General features: G+C 41.8%; 1 protein-coding gene across 1 annotated transcript in view; it reads left to right on the top strand.

Annotated features, from left to right (window-relative positions):
• Positions 1 to 17,847, top strand: part of C2CD3 (C2 domain containing 3 centriole elongation regulator) — a 123,493-nt gene that overhangs the window by 69,736 nt on the left and 35,910 nt on the right. The window contains exons 24-27 of the mRNA XM_040631318.1: positions 7,657 to 7,795; positions 10,384 to 10,448; positions 14,518 to 14,723; positions 17,358 to 17,491. Coding sequence (XP_040487252.1) covers positions 7,657 to 7,795; positions 10,384 to 10,448; positions 14,518 to 14,723; positions 17,358 to 17,491 — 544 coding nt within the window. The remainder of the gene's footprint in view (positions 1 to 7,656; positions 7,796 to 10,383; positions 10,449 to 14,517; positions 14,724 to 17,357; positions 17,492 to 17,847) is intronic.

Genomic DNA, 17,847 nt, shown 5'->3' with positions numbered 1-17,847 from the left:
TCTCCCTCTCCCTTTGCCTCTCTCCCTCCTTCTCGCTCTCTCGCTGTCTCTCAAAACACACACACACACACACACATACCCTGTTGTTAAAAGTAGAAGCCCATAGACCTCACCAGACAGCCAAAGGAGTCCATGGCACAAAGAACCCTTGCCTTACTCTTTATTCAGCCTTGTAATCTCTCCTAAAACTTTCTCTTTGCCGTCACCCTTCTCTTTTCTCTGGCTAATTCCAACTCCTCTCTTAAAGACTCACTGTTTATCAGAGTTTCCCTGACATAAAGGCTCCTTCTGTTGCTCTCCCAGCACTTTTTTGCCCTCTTTATCATAGCATATATCACATGGTATTGAAATTGTTTGCATGGTTCTCTTCTCTACTAGATACGAACTGTTGAAGAGCAAAGACCTTATTTGTTCACTCATCATCCCTTCAACAAGACTTGTGTAGTATTTGCTGTGTACAAGCACTGTCTAGCGTGCTGGGGATGAAGCAATGAACAAAACAGATAAAAATCGTGTCCATGTGGAGCTCACATTCTAGTAGGAATAGCTTCAGCTGTGTATTCCCAGCCAGTAAGTTGTATGTGTGTGACTTGGAGCAAGTTATTGTCTCCTTCTGTCTTGAATTTCTCATCTATAAGTGGTTGGAAGTAACACTTCTGAAATGTGTGATGGCTGTGTAGGGAGTCAGACAACCAAAGCCTTTTGAGCCCAGGTTTAAATATATATCTTTTTGTTTGGCCTCCCTACTTAGTTCCTATCATTTCTGTGTTGGCCTCTCTCAATTTGTGCCATTGTTGGAGCAGAAACAAAACTCATACCATAGTAACTGTTGTTTACCTTTCATTTCTTTTTTTTTTTTTTTAAGATTTTATTTATTTATTTGACAGAGAGAGAGACAGCCAGCGAGAGAGGGAACACAAGCAGGGGAGCGGGAGAGGAAGAAGCAGGCTCATAGTGGAGGAGCCTGATGTGGGGCTCGATCCCACAACGCCGGGATCACACCCTGAGCCGAAGGCACACACTTAACCGCTGTGCCACCCAGGCGCCCCTACCTTTCATTTCTATTTCTCTCCGTACACACCATCGACAGGCATTACTCCCAGGAGTATAAGCTACTATAATGACCCCTGAGGTTCTCATCCTTCTCATAACCTTTGAGACCTTGAAATGTTTTATCTCAGGACAAAGTCTCCGCCAAGTATAGTCCTTGCTTTATTGTATTAGAGATAATGAGATCCCATATGAGTCACAAAATTGGGAAATAATTTTTGCTTTTTTATTGACCCACCAAAGCAACCTATTTTTGAAAGTGTAATGTGTAAAAACTGAATTTTTTAAAAGAGAAAAATCAATAGATGAATGAATTTAAGGAAAGCACTTATTTTTTGTAAGAATTGTTCTGTTTCGTTGCTTTGGATTGAAAATAGAATTTAAAATACAACAATAGGGTTTATATTCCATTTTAGGGGGAGTCTCCATATTGCAAAAGTACAAATACAAAGCAATGCAAATATACTTGTAACTTTCCCGTTCGACAGCAAGTTACTCTTTTTTTTTTTCTGTTTTTACTGCTATTTCTATTTACTTTATGCAGAATTTATTCCCAGGACGTAAGTTTTTGTTTCTTCAGTTTCTTCTGGGATATCGTTTCCTTCTGTGCAACCTCATCTTCTGCTTTAGGAACAGTCTGCTCTTTTCAGAAAGGAGCAGCTCAGTGTGGCAGGGAGTCATGTGTGGCTTAATCCAGCTTTTTTGGGTCGGTCAATAAAAAAGCCCTGTAAGTTCTACGCCACGTCTTGGGGGCTTTGTTCACCTGGATGTGCTCCACCACCAGAGAATCTACATGTAAACCCCTAAGTTCAGCATTACTCTCAGCATTTTTAAGCATGTGCAGTAAAACTTCAGCACTCTTCTTGGGCCACCGACCCTGTGTCCCGCCCCACTGTTTGTCCGGGGCACACCTACCCACTCCAGCATTGGAGCGACGGAATGGCGCATGTTGCTTCTGCATAGGGACATCCTTCACATCCTTGGTGGCTTTTCGAATATGCATACCTTTGATGGCCTGGACAGATTCACATGCGTTCGTACAGTCGGAACGAAGACTTGCATGATTTTGTAGGGTTTTCTGGGTCAAGTGAATAGCAAACCATTTTCAGAGACCACTTCAGGCTGCTTAGGGAAGAACAGCAAATTGCATTTTAAAATACGACTTGGCAAAGTAATTTGACAGTAATTTATTTGAGCATCTCCTTGTACCGAGTCCTGTTCTCATTTTTGTACATTAATAATCTCATTTAATCCTTACCACAAGTACAATGATGGTGTGACTAGGTTACAGTACCTACCCATTTTGTAGAGCTCAAAAAGATAAAGTGACATGAGTTACACAGTTATTAATAAGTTCTGGAAACCAGGATTTGATTCCAGCTATGTCTGGATCTGAAGCCCATGCTCTTTTCCTGTATACCCTTGTGCCTTTCAGGGATGAGATGTGACTGTGTTTGCCAGTTAAACCTGTCTACACTGTTTTTACCAGTCAGTCTCACCCAGGGTGGGTATATATTGCACACCCAGTCCTGTGCTTACATCGCAAGAATGGCAGTTCAATTTTGCAAGTAGTAAGTCTCTGCAAGGCCAGTGCCAGGTACAAAGAGGACAGAGCAAATGACACATAGTTTCTGACCTCCAAGAGCTGATAACCCTGTTACGAAGATTAGCAACTACACCATTAATGATATATAAAGCAAAATGTTCCGAAGGCCGAAAGGGCGCTACCATATATAGAGAGAGTTTAGAACAGAGAGATGAGAAATCAGGAGAACTTTTTAGAATGAATAGGATTTCAGAAAGGTGGGGATAAAACTCCAAGTGGATATTTTAACTTAAACAAAGGTATGAAAGTGGGAAAGTATATGTTCTGGGCTTGCTTAGGGAGGGCATGGGGGGATCGTGATAGCAATTGATCCTCTTTGGCTGGATCCTCTTTTGGCTGGTCATTGTAAGGAAGCTACGAGAATCATGAAGAAATAGATAAGAACATTGCTGAGCTCAACCAGGGACTCAACTAAGACTAACCGACATGATTTTAGAGTGGTTGAGAATGACACAGTGGTGATTTCCTCCAGTAGCGCGTGGCTTCCTTTGCTTTCCTACCACAACAAACAACAAGCCATTCCCTGGGCCTATGCTCACGCACCTTTCTTAGCCTGGATTCCTTTCTCCCTTTCCCCAGCTGCCAGGCTCCAGCTGGCATCCTTCTCTTCCCCTCATTCACCCTGTTCCAACCATGCTAGCCCCTCTTCGCTTTTTCTGAAATATAGACAGACTCCTGTCTCTGGGCCTTTGAATCTGATGTTCCTCTCCTGCGAATATTCTTAATTTCTGGCGTGTCTTTAGTGAAATAACTTTGTCTCACAAGGCCTTCCCTGACCATCCATCTGAAATTGTAGCTCCTTCCCCAACATTTTCTAGCCTCTTTCCTGCTTTATTTTTGTCTGTAGTCTTTAAATAGTGTGTTTTGTTTATTTTCTGTCCTTCCAAGAAGAATATGAGTCCTGCAGAAACAGGGAGTTTTGTTTGTTTTGTTTTATTTACACTATTAAATCCTCAACACCTAGAACTGCATCTGACATATGATAAGCAGTAAATATTTGTTAAATGAGGATGTGAATGAATCTGAGGCCTTCGTCCAATGCCTCCTTCTCCTTAAGACCTTCTCTCATTTCCTGCTTTGCCTTCCACAGGCAAGTTGCTTATGGGGAATTTAACAGAGGATAAGTCACAGCAAATACTACAAGTCATCGACAGCCCTGGATTATGAGCTTTGCTCTCAGCAAAGCTTAAATCTGAGGCAGCTTTGAACTTTCTGTGGTCCCCACTGGTCCTCGTTCTGAAAATAAAAGAGCTTCTTGAATACTTTTGTTAGAGAAAGCTCTGAAGACCCTTTCTTTATGAATCACCTTCAATACTCTTCAGAGTTGTATTCTTACACCAGACATGACAGGTGTCTCTAGACCTGTTTTACGACTAAGGCACTGAGGAACAGAGAGGTAAAATTATTAGGTTAATCTAAGTTATACTAAGTAAAAACCAAAATAATCTACAGTATCATCCGCCTTTAGAGGTTCTCTTTAACCTACCCAGACAGGGTTAGGAGGCCCTCTGGGTTCCCACAGCTCCCTGTGCTTTTGGTATAGTCTTCTCTTACTTTAATTGTCTGTGTGTCTGTCTCCCCCAGGTCAGGAACCAAACCTGACTCACCTGGGCATGTGTGACACAGAGAAAGTGTCAGTTAATGTTGGTGTACTGTAACTGGACTAAGTTTTTGTTAATTTACACATTTGGGCGTCACTAAGAGGAAAGTTACCATGCATTCATTCCAGGCCACAGGGGGAGCTCTTCACCAAGCAGAGTTAAGTAGACCTATTGCAATGGAAAAACCCTGGAGTAGGTAGTCAGGAAACCTGGCTGGGCCTTACAAATGCTAGTTAGCCAGGTGTGCAGTGAGCAAGCCACTTCACCCCTCTGTTGCCTGGTTGCCTTACTTGTGAAATAAGGATAGAGACACCTATCTTGTGTGATTTTCAGGTACGTTATCAGTATATAAGAAAAGTTGGTAAGCTATAAGGTGTTATCCAAACATAAGGGGTTGTTATTTTAATCTCTTTGAAACAATTATATCTTTCTTGATGCATGTATTTATATAAAACACAGAAATTCTAGTGAAAATGGTAAAGCCAGTTCATCTCAAGTTCATCTCAATAACTGCTCTTGATGTGTATCCCAACCTGTGGGAGGTATAGTGGCTTTCTTCTGGGCTGCCTCCAAAAGTGTTTCAGAACTTGACCTTTTCCAGGGGCACCTGGATGGCTCAGTCGTTAAGCGTCTGCCTTCGGCTCAGGGTATGATCCCAGAGTCCTGGGATCGAGCCCTCCATTGGGCTCCCTGCTCTGCTGGAGCCTGCTGCTTCCTCTCCCACTCCCCCTGCTTGTGTTCCCTCTCTCGCTGGCTGTCTCTCTCTCAAATAAATAAAATCTTTAAAAAATAATAAAAATAAATTAAAAAAAATAAAGAACTTGACCTTTTCCAGAAATGTTAACAGGCCCACCTGAATTTCCACCCACAAGGAGAGAGCCAGGGACACCTGACAGACCTGCTTTCTCAAGCTTATTTGTCACCTGCCTGTTTGGCTGAAAGAAATATTTCTAAGGAAAAAATCTTCTTCCAAAGTCAAAATAGTAGTTTTATTTCAAGGCCTTTAGCAGATAGCATCTTCAAACATAACAAACCATAAAAGGGGTGGGGTGGGACGGGGAGGGTGGGTGCTATGAACCAGAAAGCTGAACAGTACTAGTAGACATCTAGAATCATAGAGTTTTATTGTGGGAAATGATTTGGGAGCACGTTTCAGATGAGGAAACTGATACCCAGAGAGCCAGAATGAAGGGCCTGACATGTCACACTACATGAGGGGCAGAGCCCACAGGAAGCTGGGGTCCTGCCTCTCAGAACCACAGCTGGTCCTCTCGCTGATCTCTCTCGGAGCTCCCCTGAGCGGATGTGGTGTCCTCTGCTGGCGCACACTGACAAGGCAGCTTCTTTCTCTCTTTCCTCCAAGCCTGGCACCTGTCTACAGACAAAGGTAGTAGTGAGTCTGCAAAGCTTTTATAAGGGCCTTGGGACCACTCCATGCATTCAGGGAACTCTCCGTTTAGTGAGGGAGACACAGACCCACAAATTATTATAGAATGCTGTGGGAGCTGCCAACATAGAGGCAGATTATCTCTTCTTAGCTGTGAGGATTTATGACATTTTAGTGGAAGAAATCAGTTTTGAGAAGCTTGAGACTTTCTAAGGAAAGTGGGAGAAAGAGAGAAAGGCTAAGAGAGAGAGCAGCTATGTCAGGGGGCATCCAGTTATAGGAAACGGAACTCACTCGAGCCATTTTACATCCTGTGTGCTGAGAGGCCCTATGGTAATAGTGATGATGAGAGGTTTGGTTCCTCTTGATCGCATAAGTTATGTTTTAGATACTTCTTTTTCTTCTCCTTTCTCTTCATCTGTAATCCTGAGATTTCAGCACTTTAGAGCTGAAAGTGATCTTATGGAATATACAGACTCTGTATTACATAGTCTATTCAGCACTGTCCAAAAGAACTCTGTCCTATGATGGAAATGTTGTGTATCTTTGCTGTCTGGTATGGTAGCCGCTAGTCCCATGTAAGTTTAGGCAACATATTGAGATCTTTTTCTTTTTTTTTTTTTTTAAGATTTTATTTATTTGACAGAGAGAGAGACAGCGAGAGAGGGAACACAAGCAGGGGGAGTGGGAGAGGAAGAAGCAGGCTCCCAGGGGAGGAGCCCGATATGGGGCTCAGTCCCAGGACCCTGGCATCACGCCCTGAGCCGAAGGCAGACACTTAATGACTGAGCCACCCAGCACCCCAGCATATTGAGAATGTATATGAAAAGTATGCTGTCTACCTCTCACAACTGTTAAGGTTGAATTTGTAATGAATGTAATTCAGGACATTCATCCTCCTTGGGTGGACCTCAGATCCCCCTACCAACATTTGTCAGCCTCCGTAAAACAGAGACACACACAGAAATGATCTTTTGGTAAAATGAGATGACCGAAGAAAAACTTCTGCTCTAGGTCCTCAAACACAGCCTAGCAAAATGTGAAAAATACACATTCTGATTTCTGTGTTTGGGTTTTGAATGGAAGAAATGAAGAGCCTTAAAGCCTTCATATAGCTTCCTTACAGTCCCCTAGTTTGAATTTACGCTTACATGCTGCTACTCTCCTAGGAAGGAGGAAAAGAAAACCGTTTTACTTTATTTTAGAAGAGATTGAATGACTGAGTCTCCCACACTGGAAACCCGGTCTTATAAAAATTAACACCAACACGGTACTCGGTGTTTTATGTTTCTTTACTCTGGTAGAGACAATACAAAAAATGGCTGAGAGCTTGGACTCGAGCTGGAATCTTGCATTGGACTCTCTCAGTTCTATTATTTAATAAACTTGTGACCACTTAATAGATGTTTAATCTTTCTGTACCCCAGTTTTCTCATTTATATAATGGGAATAATAATAAAATCTACCTCACGGGTAGGTTGTTGGAAGGTTCAAATGAGTTAATACATATATACTACTTAGAATAGTACCTGTCACTTAGTAAATGATGTATGTTACCTGCTGTTATTTATTTTTAATCCTTATAACCACTTAGGAGGTGTAAGTATCATAGGCCCCATTTGAGGAAGCTGTGGCCTAAAGAGGCCTTGCCCGAAGTCACACAGCATATATACAGCAGTGCTGATAATTGATCATGTGATCTCTAAGTCTAAGGCGTTTTGCAGTTCTATTTTTGCTTCTCAATCTAGTATTTTCCATCATCCCACAAAGTATAAGGAGATGGGAAAAGTCATCCCTCACTGGGGAGTATTTATGAACTGAGCTTTGAAAGGACAGTTTTAGTAGCAGAAAGGACACTAGAAACACTTCAGATACAGGGAATAGCTCAACAAAGACCCCAAAGTAGGAGAGAGCTAGGAATGGTCCTACTTATACCTGTATGAGAGGCTTCCAGCACATTCTTTCTGGCACCCTAAAGTCAGTCATTCTACTGTGTTCTATTTCTATTTCAGGGAGTCCCTTGACACAGCGGAAAGTACTGATACCAAGTTGTTGTGTATCCTTTGCAACAGCTGATGAGCCGTCTCCTGTCTACACCCAAGTGGTTGAAAACACAGATTCCCCCATCTGGAATTTTCAACAGCAATCAAGGTTTGTATTTTATAATATCCCATTAGCCTTCCAGAACCTGCTTATTATTCCAAGAGACAAACTCAGATCAAGGAGTATAACAGACACAACAATATTGAGCAGACCTGGAAAATGCTTTTCTTATCAAGCAGTTATTTAATCCTGGTGCTTATGTATTCACAGCTAGAAGTGGTTTAAAGGTCTTACTGCAGTATTTTTTTTTTTTAACTCTCTTTGAGCTCTTTTTGAGCTCAGTACAATTCAAAAATTATTCAGTTAAGACCTCTTATATAGACTGCTCTGTTCTAGGGACTGGGAATTAAAGATGATTAAGATAGTCCCTGCTATCGAGCTGTTTGTGATCTACCTGGGAAAATATACATTAGAATGTGACAAATGCTGTAAAAGTACTAAAAAGGGATTCTAGTGCCTCTCAGAAAGATAATTTAGGCTAACCTAGAAGTTCAGGGAGAACTTCTTAAATAAGATAATTCAGCTGAGAAAACAAAAGATTATTCAGCTGAGTATTGAAGAATGTACACTATTTATCGAGGTGAAGAAGGTAGAGCAAACTAATTTCAGGAAAGGCTGTGGATTGCATATCCTTGAAAAAGATTTGGTGCAGTGGAGAGAGCCTGGGCTTTGCACCTGCAGAGATGTGGCCTCCAACCCCATGTCATTTACTGGCTCTGTGAACAAATGACATATATCTCTGAGCCTCAGATTCCTCATCTGCAGAGTGGGGTTAATTTTTACAGGGTTATTGTGAGGTCCAAATTAGGTGACATTTAGGGAAATTACGTCATGGTACATAGCAGGTACTCAACAAATGTTAGATCTCTTTTGGAAGACTCAAAGAATTGGAGGTGGAGTCCTGTCAGTCATGCGGCAGTGTGGTTCAGAGGTCAGGGGCTGACATACAGGCCCGGTGCTGCGGTGCAGGGCTCGCCCTCCCTTTTCTTCATGATCAGTTTCATCGTCATTAAAAGTAATGTGAGTTCTAGTATAACTACTGTTGCTGTTATCTTTATCCTGCATCACGTTTTTATAAAGATTCTCTCTTGTCCACCAACACTAGCCACACCACATGGTGTCTGAGCTGCTGTTTGCTCACAGCGCTTACGTACCTAATTGAGCCTCAGCAGTTGTTTACATGTCCAGTGTTTTGAAATTTGAGAGGCTGACCTGAGTCAGGAACAAGAACTACAGAGACAACTCAGTACTGTCTATGGTGAACTCCTGGAAATGGCAGAAATTCTTGCCATTATGGCCAGGTACTTGGTCTAAAATATCAAATCTGCCTTAAAAGGCAGGAGGCTAGAGGGCTAAGCTTCTAAGTGAAGATGATTTATTCATTCAGAGCTTAACTCTGTGGACTTGACAAAGGGACATTGACAGTCTCCTAATTTCATCCCCTCACTTTAAAGTTAAGACTGTGGACCAGGGAGGTTACAGTGTCTATTGGTAGCAGAGGGAATGAAATATGAGAAGAAAAATGAGTAATGGTTCTGTTTACAATTGCTTTGTCACAAAATTGTTTCATTTGACATTCCTAGCAACCTGGTAGGTAGAAAATATTATCCCATTTAACAGGTAAGAAAGCCAGGGCTCAGAACATCTGAGTTCCCGGAGTCACTCAGGTGACCACAGTAGAGCCGGAATGCAGCGGTGGGTATTCCAACCACCAGCTAGAATTCAGATTTTTGACACAGTACTTATTTCACCTTATCACAGTGCCTCTCATTGGTCTTAAAGGGGGTTCTCTTCAGTTCCCCAGGGGTATCTAGGGAATAAAATTAAGTCTCTTGGTTTTCCCCGGATCTCCTCCTGAAGCAGTGGCACCTGGAGTGGAACTTTCCAAATCATTGTAATTTAAAATGGTATAAGTCACTTCATATAAAATATATTAGAGGTGTTCATTGAATTCCACATCAGCTTCTTTATCTGGTATGAAAATTGGATACTCTCTTATTTTGGTGCCTTGCTTCTGTACAGTGTGGCTTTAGAATCAAGCAAACTAAGCTTTAAATCCCAGCCCTGCCACTTCCTGACTCTCATGTGACCTTGAGCCAGTCACTTCACCTCTCTGAGCCCACCTTTATCATCTGTAAAGCAGGGGTCATAGTGCCCATGTCCAGGCTTTTGTGCAGATTACACGTATATGACTCTAGGCACCATTCCCGGCCCCCGGTAGGCGCTCAGTGGATGTTGTATGTCCCCTCTTCCTCCCTTCTCACCATTCCCCTTTCCACATCAGATAAAAAGACTCCCTACTTTGCTCCAGTAAAACTGTTCCTTACATCTTGAGGAGCTCCCTTTCTACACTCCCTCTCATCCTGAGAAACAGTTTGAATGTGGCAGATACTGTTAGGTGGGAAAGTACTGCGTCAGGGGAGCCTGATTTCAAGTCTTGGCAAGTTACTTTTCTCTGAGCTTATATCCCTCATTTTAACTGTGAAGGTAAAAATACATCCTAGAAGATGACCATGAAGTTGAAATGAAAATGTTAGGAAAGTGCTTTGCAAACTACCAGATACTCTTCAAATCTAAGTTTTGTACAGCAGATGCTTCCTACACCATTAATTTATGGTGGTGGTTTTTCTTAATAGGCTATCAAAAGAGCTTCTTTTGGACCCTCAACAAACCCTGGTCTTCAAAGTTTGGCATAAAGGAGGTATGAACTCTATTCTGTGAATGTCTGTCTGTCTGTGAAAATAAGTTCACGTCCTGTTGACAATTTCCCAATCCTTTTCTTTTTTTAACCAAGTGAAACCATTGGCACTCGTGATGCAGGGAACGCATGTATGTGGTAGAGGGAATCTCGCGGAAGGCCACATTATTCTCCTAGGGAATTTAAATCCTTAGAAGTCATGTTATTTTGTTTGACTACTTACTTAGTGTAGGAGTCCAAGTACATTTAATCTTTCCAATTATATCTCAACAGTCACAGTGTACAGCCTGCCATCCCCAAGTGATTTCTCCCCCTTTGTATGATGTTACACCTTCTGTTGACTCTGGCTTATTAACCAAGACCCCAGAGTTTTTAAACAGCACATAAGACTAGAGTCTTTCTCCCCAAGATGGAAGTGCTGACATCATGATCCTTGAACCTAGTTTTACTTAGCTACCATTATTAAGAGGCATAATTCAACAACATTGAGAGCACAGACTCTAAAGCCATACTCTTGGGATTCAGATACCAGTCCTTATCCTTTACAAGGTAGTATGACCTTGGGTGAATGACTTAATTTCTCTTTGCTTCGGTTTCTTTATTTATGAAATAGGGATAATACTACCTACCTCAGTAGAATTAAATGAATGCCTGATACTTAGTAAAACCATCTCAGTTTTTATCGTTCTTATTAGTGAATGGCAGTATGCTGAGAGCTTTACAAACATCTCTAATCCTGCAAGGTAAAAATGTAATTCATTCAGTGTTATAAAGTAACAGCTGAGGCCCAAGGAAGTTTAGGGGCCTAAGGTCACATACCTATTAGTGGAGTCAGGATTTGAACCCAGTTCTTTCCCCCCCCCCGTTTTATTTTATGTATTTATTTATTTTTAACGTGAACAGTCTCATCTTTCCTTTTCTTTTTTAATTATGTTCAGTTAGCCACTGTATAGTGCATCATTAGTTTTTGATGTAGTGTCCAGCGATTCATTAGTAACATTGGACGGGAAGAGTGAGTGGATGAGGACATCCAGCTATCTCACAACTTCTATACTTAGAAAATTTTGTCTTAAGTAAATCCCTCCTATAAATCTAGCTCCTTTAACATTCATAACTAGGGCCTCGTTTCCAAACCTTCAGTTGCTTTGAGTCTACAGCATTACAGTTTTTATTTGCCAGTGGTTAAGTTTCAGAGCTAACCCCAGAGCCTAATAAAGACCTGAGAGTAGCCAGTGTGTAAAGGAAATTGACTTCCCTGTCTCTCCTCTAGTGCTTCTGTTTGGAAATGATGCTGTGAATCCAGTTTTGATGATCTGTCCCATGCTCCTGCCTGGGGTATCACGTCCCCCACCTAACCTCATAAATGTGGCAGGGACTGATCATAAATCCATTTTCTCTGAATCAACACAAGGANNTCCTGCTGCATTTAACTAGGCTTCACCCTCTCTGAAGTACTCCAGCGACTGTCAAGCAAACTAGGGTTTGCCTCAGTTCAGCACTTACTGTAACAAGAAAAAAAGAATAATTTTGGCCTTATACAGACCTGGATTCAAATTTTGGCTCTGCCGTTTACAAATTACATGACCTCAGCCAAAACACTTTACCTCTTTGAGCCTTTGTTTCCTTATTAATAAAATCAGGATAATAGTACCTGCCCTACAGGATTTTTATAAGGATTAGAGATAATATTTATAAGCTATTTGGCACATAATTGGTACTTAATAAATGGAGCTATTTTTATTATGTCTACTATGTGTCAGGTACTGTGCTAGGGCTATTCGGTATAGAGAAGAACAAAATACATTCCCTATCTTCTAAGACCCCTAGAGAATCCTGTAAAACCCTGTTATATATGCAGATAGGGAAACTGCTAGACCCAACTGACCACACTTACCTAGCTCTGTCTCTCAGTGGAGGCTGATGCCTCTCTTCCCTTCACTCCATCCTTTCCACACAGCCTCAGCTATGCAAACCAGACCAAGCTGTGTTCAATAAATATTTGAGTTCCTACTCTATGCTAGGCACTATGGTAAGTGCTAGGGATTCAAAGGTAAAATAAAGCATACATGGTCTCTGTCCTCATGGAGCTTGTGTCTCGGCGGGGAGACAGACAATTAGGGGATAGTAGGATTAGGCAAATATAGGGTGTTCTGGTAGGGGATATCTAACTCAGACTGAGGATGTCAGAGAAGGCTTCCTGGAGCATTCTTCAGCTGAGAAACAAAGGGGCATGACATAGTATAGTCAGAGGCAACAGCAAATACAAAAGTCTGGACTAAAGAAAGAGTATGAAGTAAGTTTGAGATCATTGGAACATAAAACTACAAAGAAAGAATGATGGGTTGTCCCGCTAAATATGATATCAAACTGAGCTCTTCAAAGCTATTGTTTTTCTCAATGATCAACTTAGCCTGATTTCTCCTCAGGTATGTTTAAGATGTAGTGCTTTGGTGTTAGGAAAACCCTCAACATGTTACTTAAAGTTACAATCTGTCAAGAGCAGGTTATGCTTGGATGACCAAATAAAGCAAGATTATTTGTCTTTGCAAAGCTATAAAAAAAAATCTTTGGAGTGCAGATTAATGGTTCTAGCCATCATTCTTCACTCCCATTGGGTAAGAATTACTTGACTCCTACTCTGAGGAACACAATGTCAAATGTTCCTAGACTCTTAAAGACTGTCCAAGTTGAAGAGGAACTTAAATCTGGTTCAGTCCTTCTCATTGTATATATGAGACTAGAGGTTTGGGGAGTTAAAGTGTTTCAGATCAAAGGCACACTCAGAGTAGCTGTTCTGGTGCCCTGCTTCTCTGTCCCACTCTACGATGGCCAGTTCGCTTGTGTTCTCAGTGGTGGTTTATCAACTTCTTCATGATGTGGGAAGATTTATGCTGGGAGTGGAGAGTGTAGGACACATCAGGAGAATGATACTTGGTCTCGGCTTTTCGGTAGGTCCCAGTCTAAAGAAGAGCAAGCTGTCTAAACAAAGGTTAGACAGTGTGTAATGAGTGCAGTGTCACCAGCGGCATGGACAAGAAGCTGGGAAAACTAATGACCACTCCTCTTAAAAATTTGCATTCCTTGATTTATTTAGCAAAGTGAAAATTGAGAATTGTGCCCCATGTTTGGTAGTCAGCCTTTGCTATTCGTTATAGGGAATGGAGCCTATACAAACAAGAACTTGGGCCTGTTTGTCTCTAACTACTTCCATGTCAGAAATGAGGAACAAGAAACAATGAGTCTGAGAACAAAGGTCATTGCATGGTCACTTGTCCAGTCAAGAAGGGGTCTTCTTACTCATTAAGGGCAGCCCTGTTACAAGCCTGAGTCCAGGCTCTTATTTTGCACCATGTACTGGTTTTCCAGGGGGTTATTTGTCTTTCTTTTGTGATTTGTATCACTTTTGTTCTTAATTAAATATAATACATATATATGTTACAGAGAATTTGAGAAATACAGACAAGTATGAATGGGAAAATGCAAATCCCTCATAATTCCAAGGGTGATGGTCTTTCAAATGATTTCTTTCAAGACCCACTGCCCTGAGGAAAATCACTGAGACATGATAACGTAGGGAAAACAAATGTTGCTGTTTAAGATTGTTTTCCAGTTGGGGCGCCTGGGTGGCATAGCGGTTAAGCGTCTGCCTTCGGCTCAGGGCGTGATCCCGGCGTTACGGGATCGAGCCCCACATCAGGCTCCTCCGCTATGAGCCTGCTTCTTCCTCTCCCACTCCCCCTGCTTGTGTTCCCTCTCTCACTGGCTGTCTCTATCTCTGTCGAATAAATAAATAAAATCTTTAAAAAAAAAACAAAAAGATTGTTTTCCAGTTGCCTATATCAAGAGAACAAAACTCTGCTAGCTTTTCCCTGCCATACAAAAAGGGAATTCATGATAATGAAAGCAGGCTGTCTCTCTCGTTCTCATTATCTGTCTTCTCTGTTGATTTTGGAATCACTGAAACCCCTGCCCTACCCCACAGTCCCCGGAATCAGCTTCTCTGTGCGTAGCATCTAATGTCAACGGAAGCCTTGCCCAGCCACACTGCCCAGCTCTTCTCTTTCCCCCACAGATGAGGAGAGGGTGATTGGCTTTGCCTCGGTGGACCTCTCCCCTCTCCTTTCTGGCTTCCAGTTTGTCTGTGGCTGGTACAACATCACAGACTTCAGTGGAGAGTGCCAGGGGCAGATAAAAGTTGCTATCTCCCCTCTGGAAAGTTTGATGCACTTCAAAGAAGAAAGACAATCAAGACGTGGGCTGGAGACCCCAGGATCACTGGTACGTATCCTGATTCACAGTCTTCACCAGTAAGGGTTCTACTGAGCAAAATTTGTAAGAAGATCCTTTACATGTGTTTGGTACTTTCCAGCTTACGAAACGCATTATGTATTTGTGCCTCATAATGACCTCATAACCAGTTTAGGGTGACAAAAATTACGCAGTGGCATACGTAGTGGAATTACACAGTGGTGACGGATGCACACGCTGAATATACTAAAACCACTGAGTTTCTGAACAATTTCAAAGGATGAACTTTATAATACATTAATTATATCTCAGTTGAAAACATTGTTTCTACCTGAGCACAGTTGCCCCCAGTGTTACCTTAGTATCAGCTGTGTAACACGGCGCTTGGACGGGTTTATGTATTATGCTGTGCTCACCGCAAGTGCAGCCCCCATCTGTCGCCGAACAATGCCATTACGATACCGTCGCCTGTATTCTCTGATGTGCCTTTTATTCCCATGACTTATTCCATAACTGTCTCCCACTCCCCTTCACTGATTTTGCCCATCCCCCTCCCCTCTAGCAGCCGGTTTGTTCTCTGTATTTATGGGTCTGTTTCTGCTTTTTTGTCTGTTTATTAATTTCTTTTGTGTTTTAGATTCCACATATAGGTGAAATCATAGGGTATTTGTCTTTCTCTGTCTTATTTCACTTAGCATCATACCCTCTAGGTCCATCCATGTTGTCACAAATGGCTGTAGCTCAGTTTTTAAATAAAATAAGATTAATTGCAGCATGGAGTTTGAAACCACATTGGTTGAACTTTTTAAAAACTCTATTACATTAAAAGCATTGTTTGTTTGGTTTTTTTTAAGTTTTTATTTATTTGTCGGAGAGAGAGAGAAAGCGCACAAGCATCCGTGTAACAAACAGGGTTTTAGAGGGGAGGCAGGTGGGAGGATGGGCTAGCCCGGTGAAGGGTATTAAGGAGGGCACGTATTGCATGGAGCACTGGGTGTTATGCGCAAACAATGAATCATGGAACACTACGTCAAAAACTAAGGGTGTACTGTACGGTGACTAACATATCATAATAAATAAATAAGTAAATAAATAATAAAGAAAGCGCACAAGCAGGGGGAGCAGCAGAGGCAGAAGAAGAAGCAGGCTCCCTGCTGAGCAAGGAGCCCAATGCAGGACTCGATCCCAGGACCCTGGGATCATGACCTGAGCCGAAGGCAGCTGCTTAACCAACTGAGCCACCCAGGCGTCTCTAAGATCATTGTTCTAACAAAACAGAGGATCATAGGGGAAGAGAAGAAAAAAAAACAAGATGAAATCAGAGAGGGAGACAACCTATAGGAGACTCTTAATCATAGGAAACAAACTGAGGGTTGCTGGAGGGGCCGGGGGAGGGGGGGAGATGGGGTAACTGGGTGCCATTAAGGAGGGCAGGTGATGTTTTGAGAACTGGCATTATATAAACTGATAAATCACTGACCTCTACTTTTGAAATCAGTAATACATTATATGTTAAATTTTTTGAATTTAAATAAAAATTTTTGGGATGCCTGGGTGGCTCAGTCAGTTAAGCATCTCCCTTTGGCTCAGGTCATGGTCCCAGTGTCCTGGGATGGAGTCCCACATCAGGTTCCTTGCTCAGCGGAGAGCCTGCTTCTCCCTCTGTCTGCTGCTCCCCCTGCTTATGCGCGTGCTTTCTCTCTGACAAATAAAGAAAATCTTCAAAAAATAAATAAATATTATTTAAATGTCAAAAAAGTAAAATCATTTTTCTATCTTATAAAAATATAAAGAGGGGGAATGGAAAGAGGGGAATCAACGATAGTAAATACAGACACTCTTTCAAGGAGTTTAAGTATAAAAGAAGGGAGAAATTTCCAGACTGTCCTAGATGGGGGAGCTCTATCAAAGCAAAGATTGTAGGGCTTTTTCATCTCTCTTATGCATGCCTGGCCCAGGGTGTGGCAGGCTGGGGTCAGTAAGTATTGAATGCATGGATGACTGCATGAGAAACTGACAAAGAGTTAAATAGTTGCTGCGTGAGAAGATCTTTCCTTCACATCAGCCCTGGTAATCATGAGACAAGAAATACCACAGCCAGATGATCCTCCCATGTAAAGTAAAATGATATCCAGTCAGGAGTTCACAAACTAGCTGAAAGAGCAGGAGCATAAATACAAATAAAGCAACTAAAAAGCAATCTGATAGCATGGTATATAAAATAGGGATAATAGGGGCGCCTGGGTGGCACAGTCGTTAAGCGTCTGCCTTCGGCTCAGGGCGTGATCACGGCGTTCTGGGATCGAGCCCCACATCAGGCTTCTGCACTAGGAGCCTGCTTCTTCCTCTCCCCCTCCCCCTGCTTGTGTTCCCTCTCTCGCTGGCTGTCTCTATCTCTGTCAAATAAATAAATAAAATCTTTAAAAAAAATAAAATAAAATAGGGATAATAATAGTACCTACCTCATAAGCTTATTGTGAAGTTTAAATGAGAAAATGCATGTAAATTGCTTGGCATAGCATCTAACACATAGAAAATGCTCAGCAAATTATATTTATCTACATACAGTAAATTTTTTAAACACAAATTTACAAGTTTATTTGTACTTTTGTTCTGAGAGGATTTGTGGTGACAGGTATACCATTTTTCTCATTGTTTCTACAGATGCCAATATATAGCCCCTTTTCCTTCCCTGCCTCTGATATGTATGCTGCACTCCCCAGCTGCGTTGCAAGATGGACCCCAGAACAACTTGCTCACACCTCATCAAAGGAACTTGATTTCTCCTCTCCTGGGAGGTGAGTGAATTTTTGATGGGAAGGAAGAGAGTTGGAAGTCTGCTAACTGGTTCGTCATTTCTTTCTTTCCTTTATTGGAGAAAGAAACAGGGAAAGGACAGGGAGGAAGACAGGGAAAGAGCTTTGTTGATCTTCTGTCACAACCCCTGGGAACTCCAGGATCCTATGAAAGCAAATTTTTTTTTATAAGATAGTAAACTAGAACTTTTACTGCTATCAAAAGGGTAGCTTCAGTGGAAAGGACGCTTTTCTCTTTTCCTCAGAGGCCTTTAACCTTTATCCCTAAAATCAGTCATCGGATGTCTGAGATCTTTCCCTTTCCAAACCTAGGAACCAGGATATTTTTTTTTTTTATA

Source organism: Ursus maritimus, unplaced genomic scaffold (genome assembly GCF_017311325.1).
Source record: "Ursus maritimus isolate PB19 unplaced genomic scaffold, ASM1731132v1 scaffold_16, whole genome shotgun sequence".
In the NCBI taxonomy this organism is placed as follows: Eukaryota; Metazoa; Chordata; class Mammalia; order Carnivora; family Ursidae; genus Ursus; species Ursus maritimus.
The sequence above is the reverse complement of the archived record's forward strand: the minus strand, read 5'-3'. Positions and strand labels throughout refer to the sequence as shown.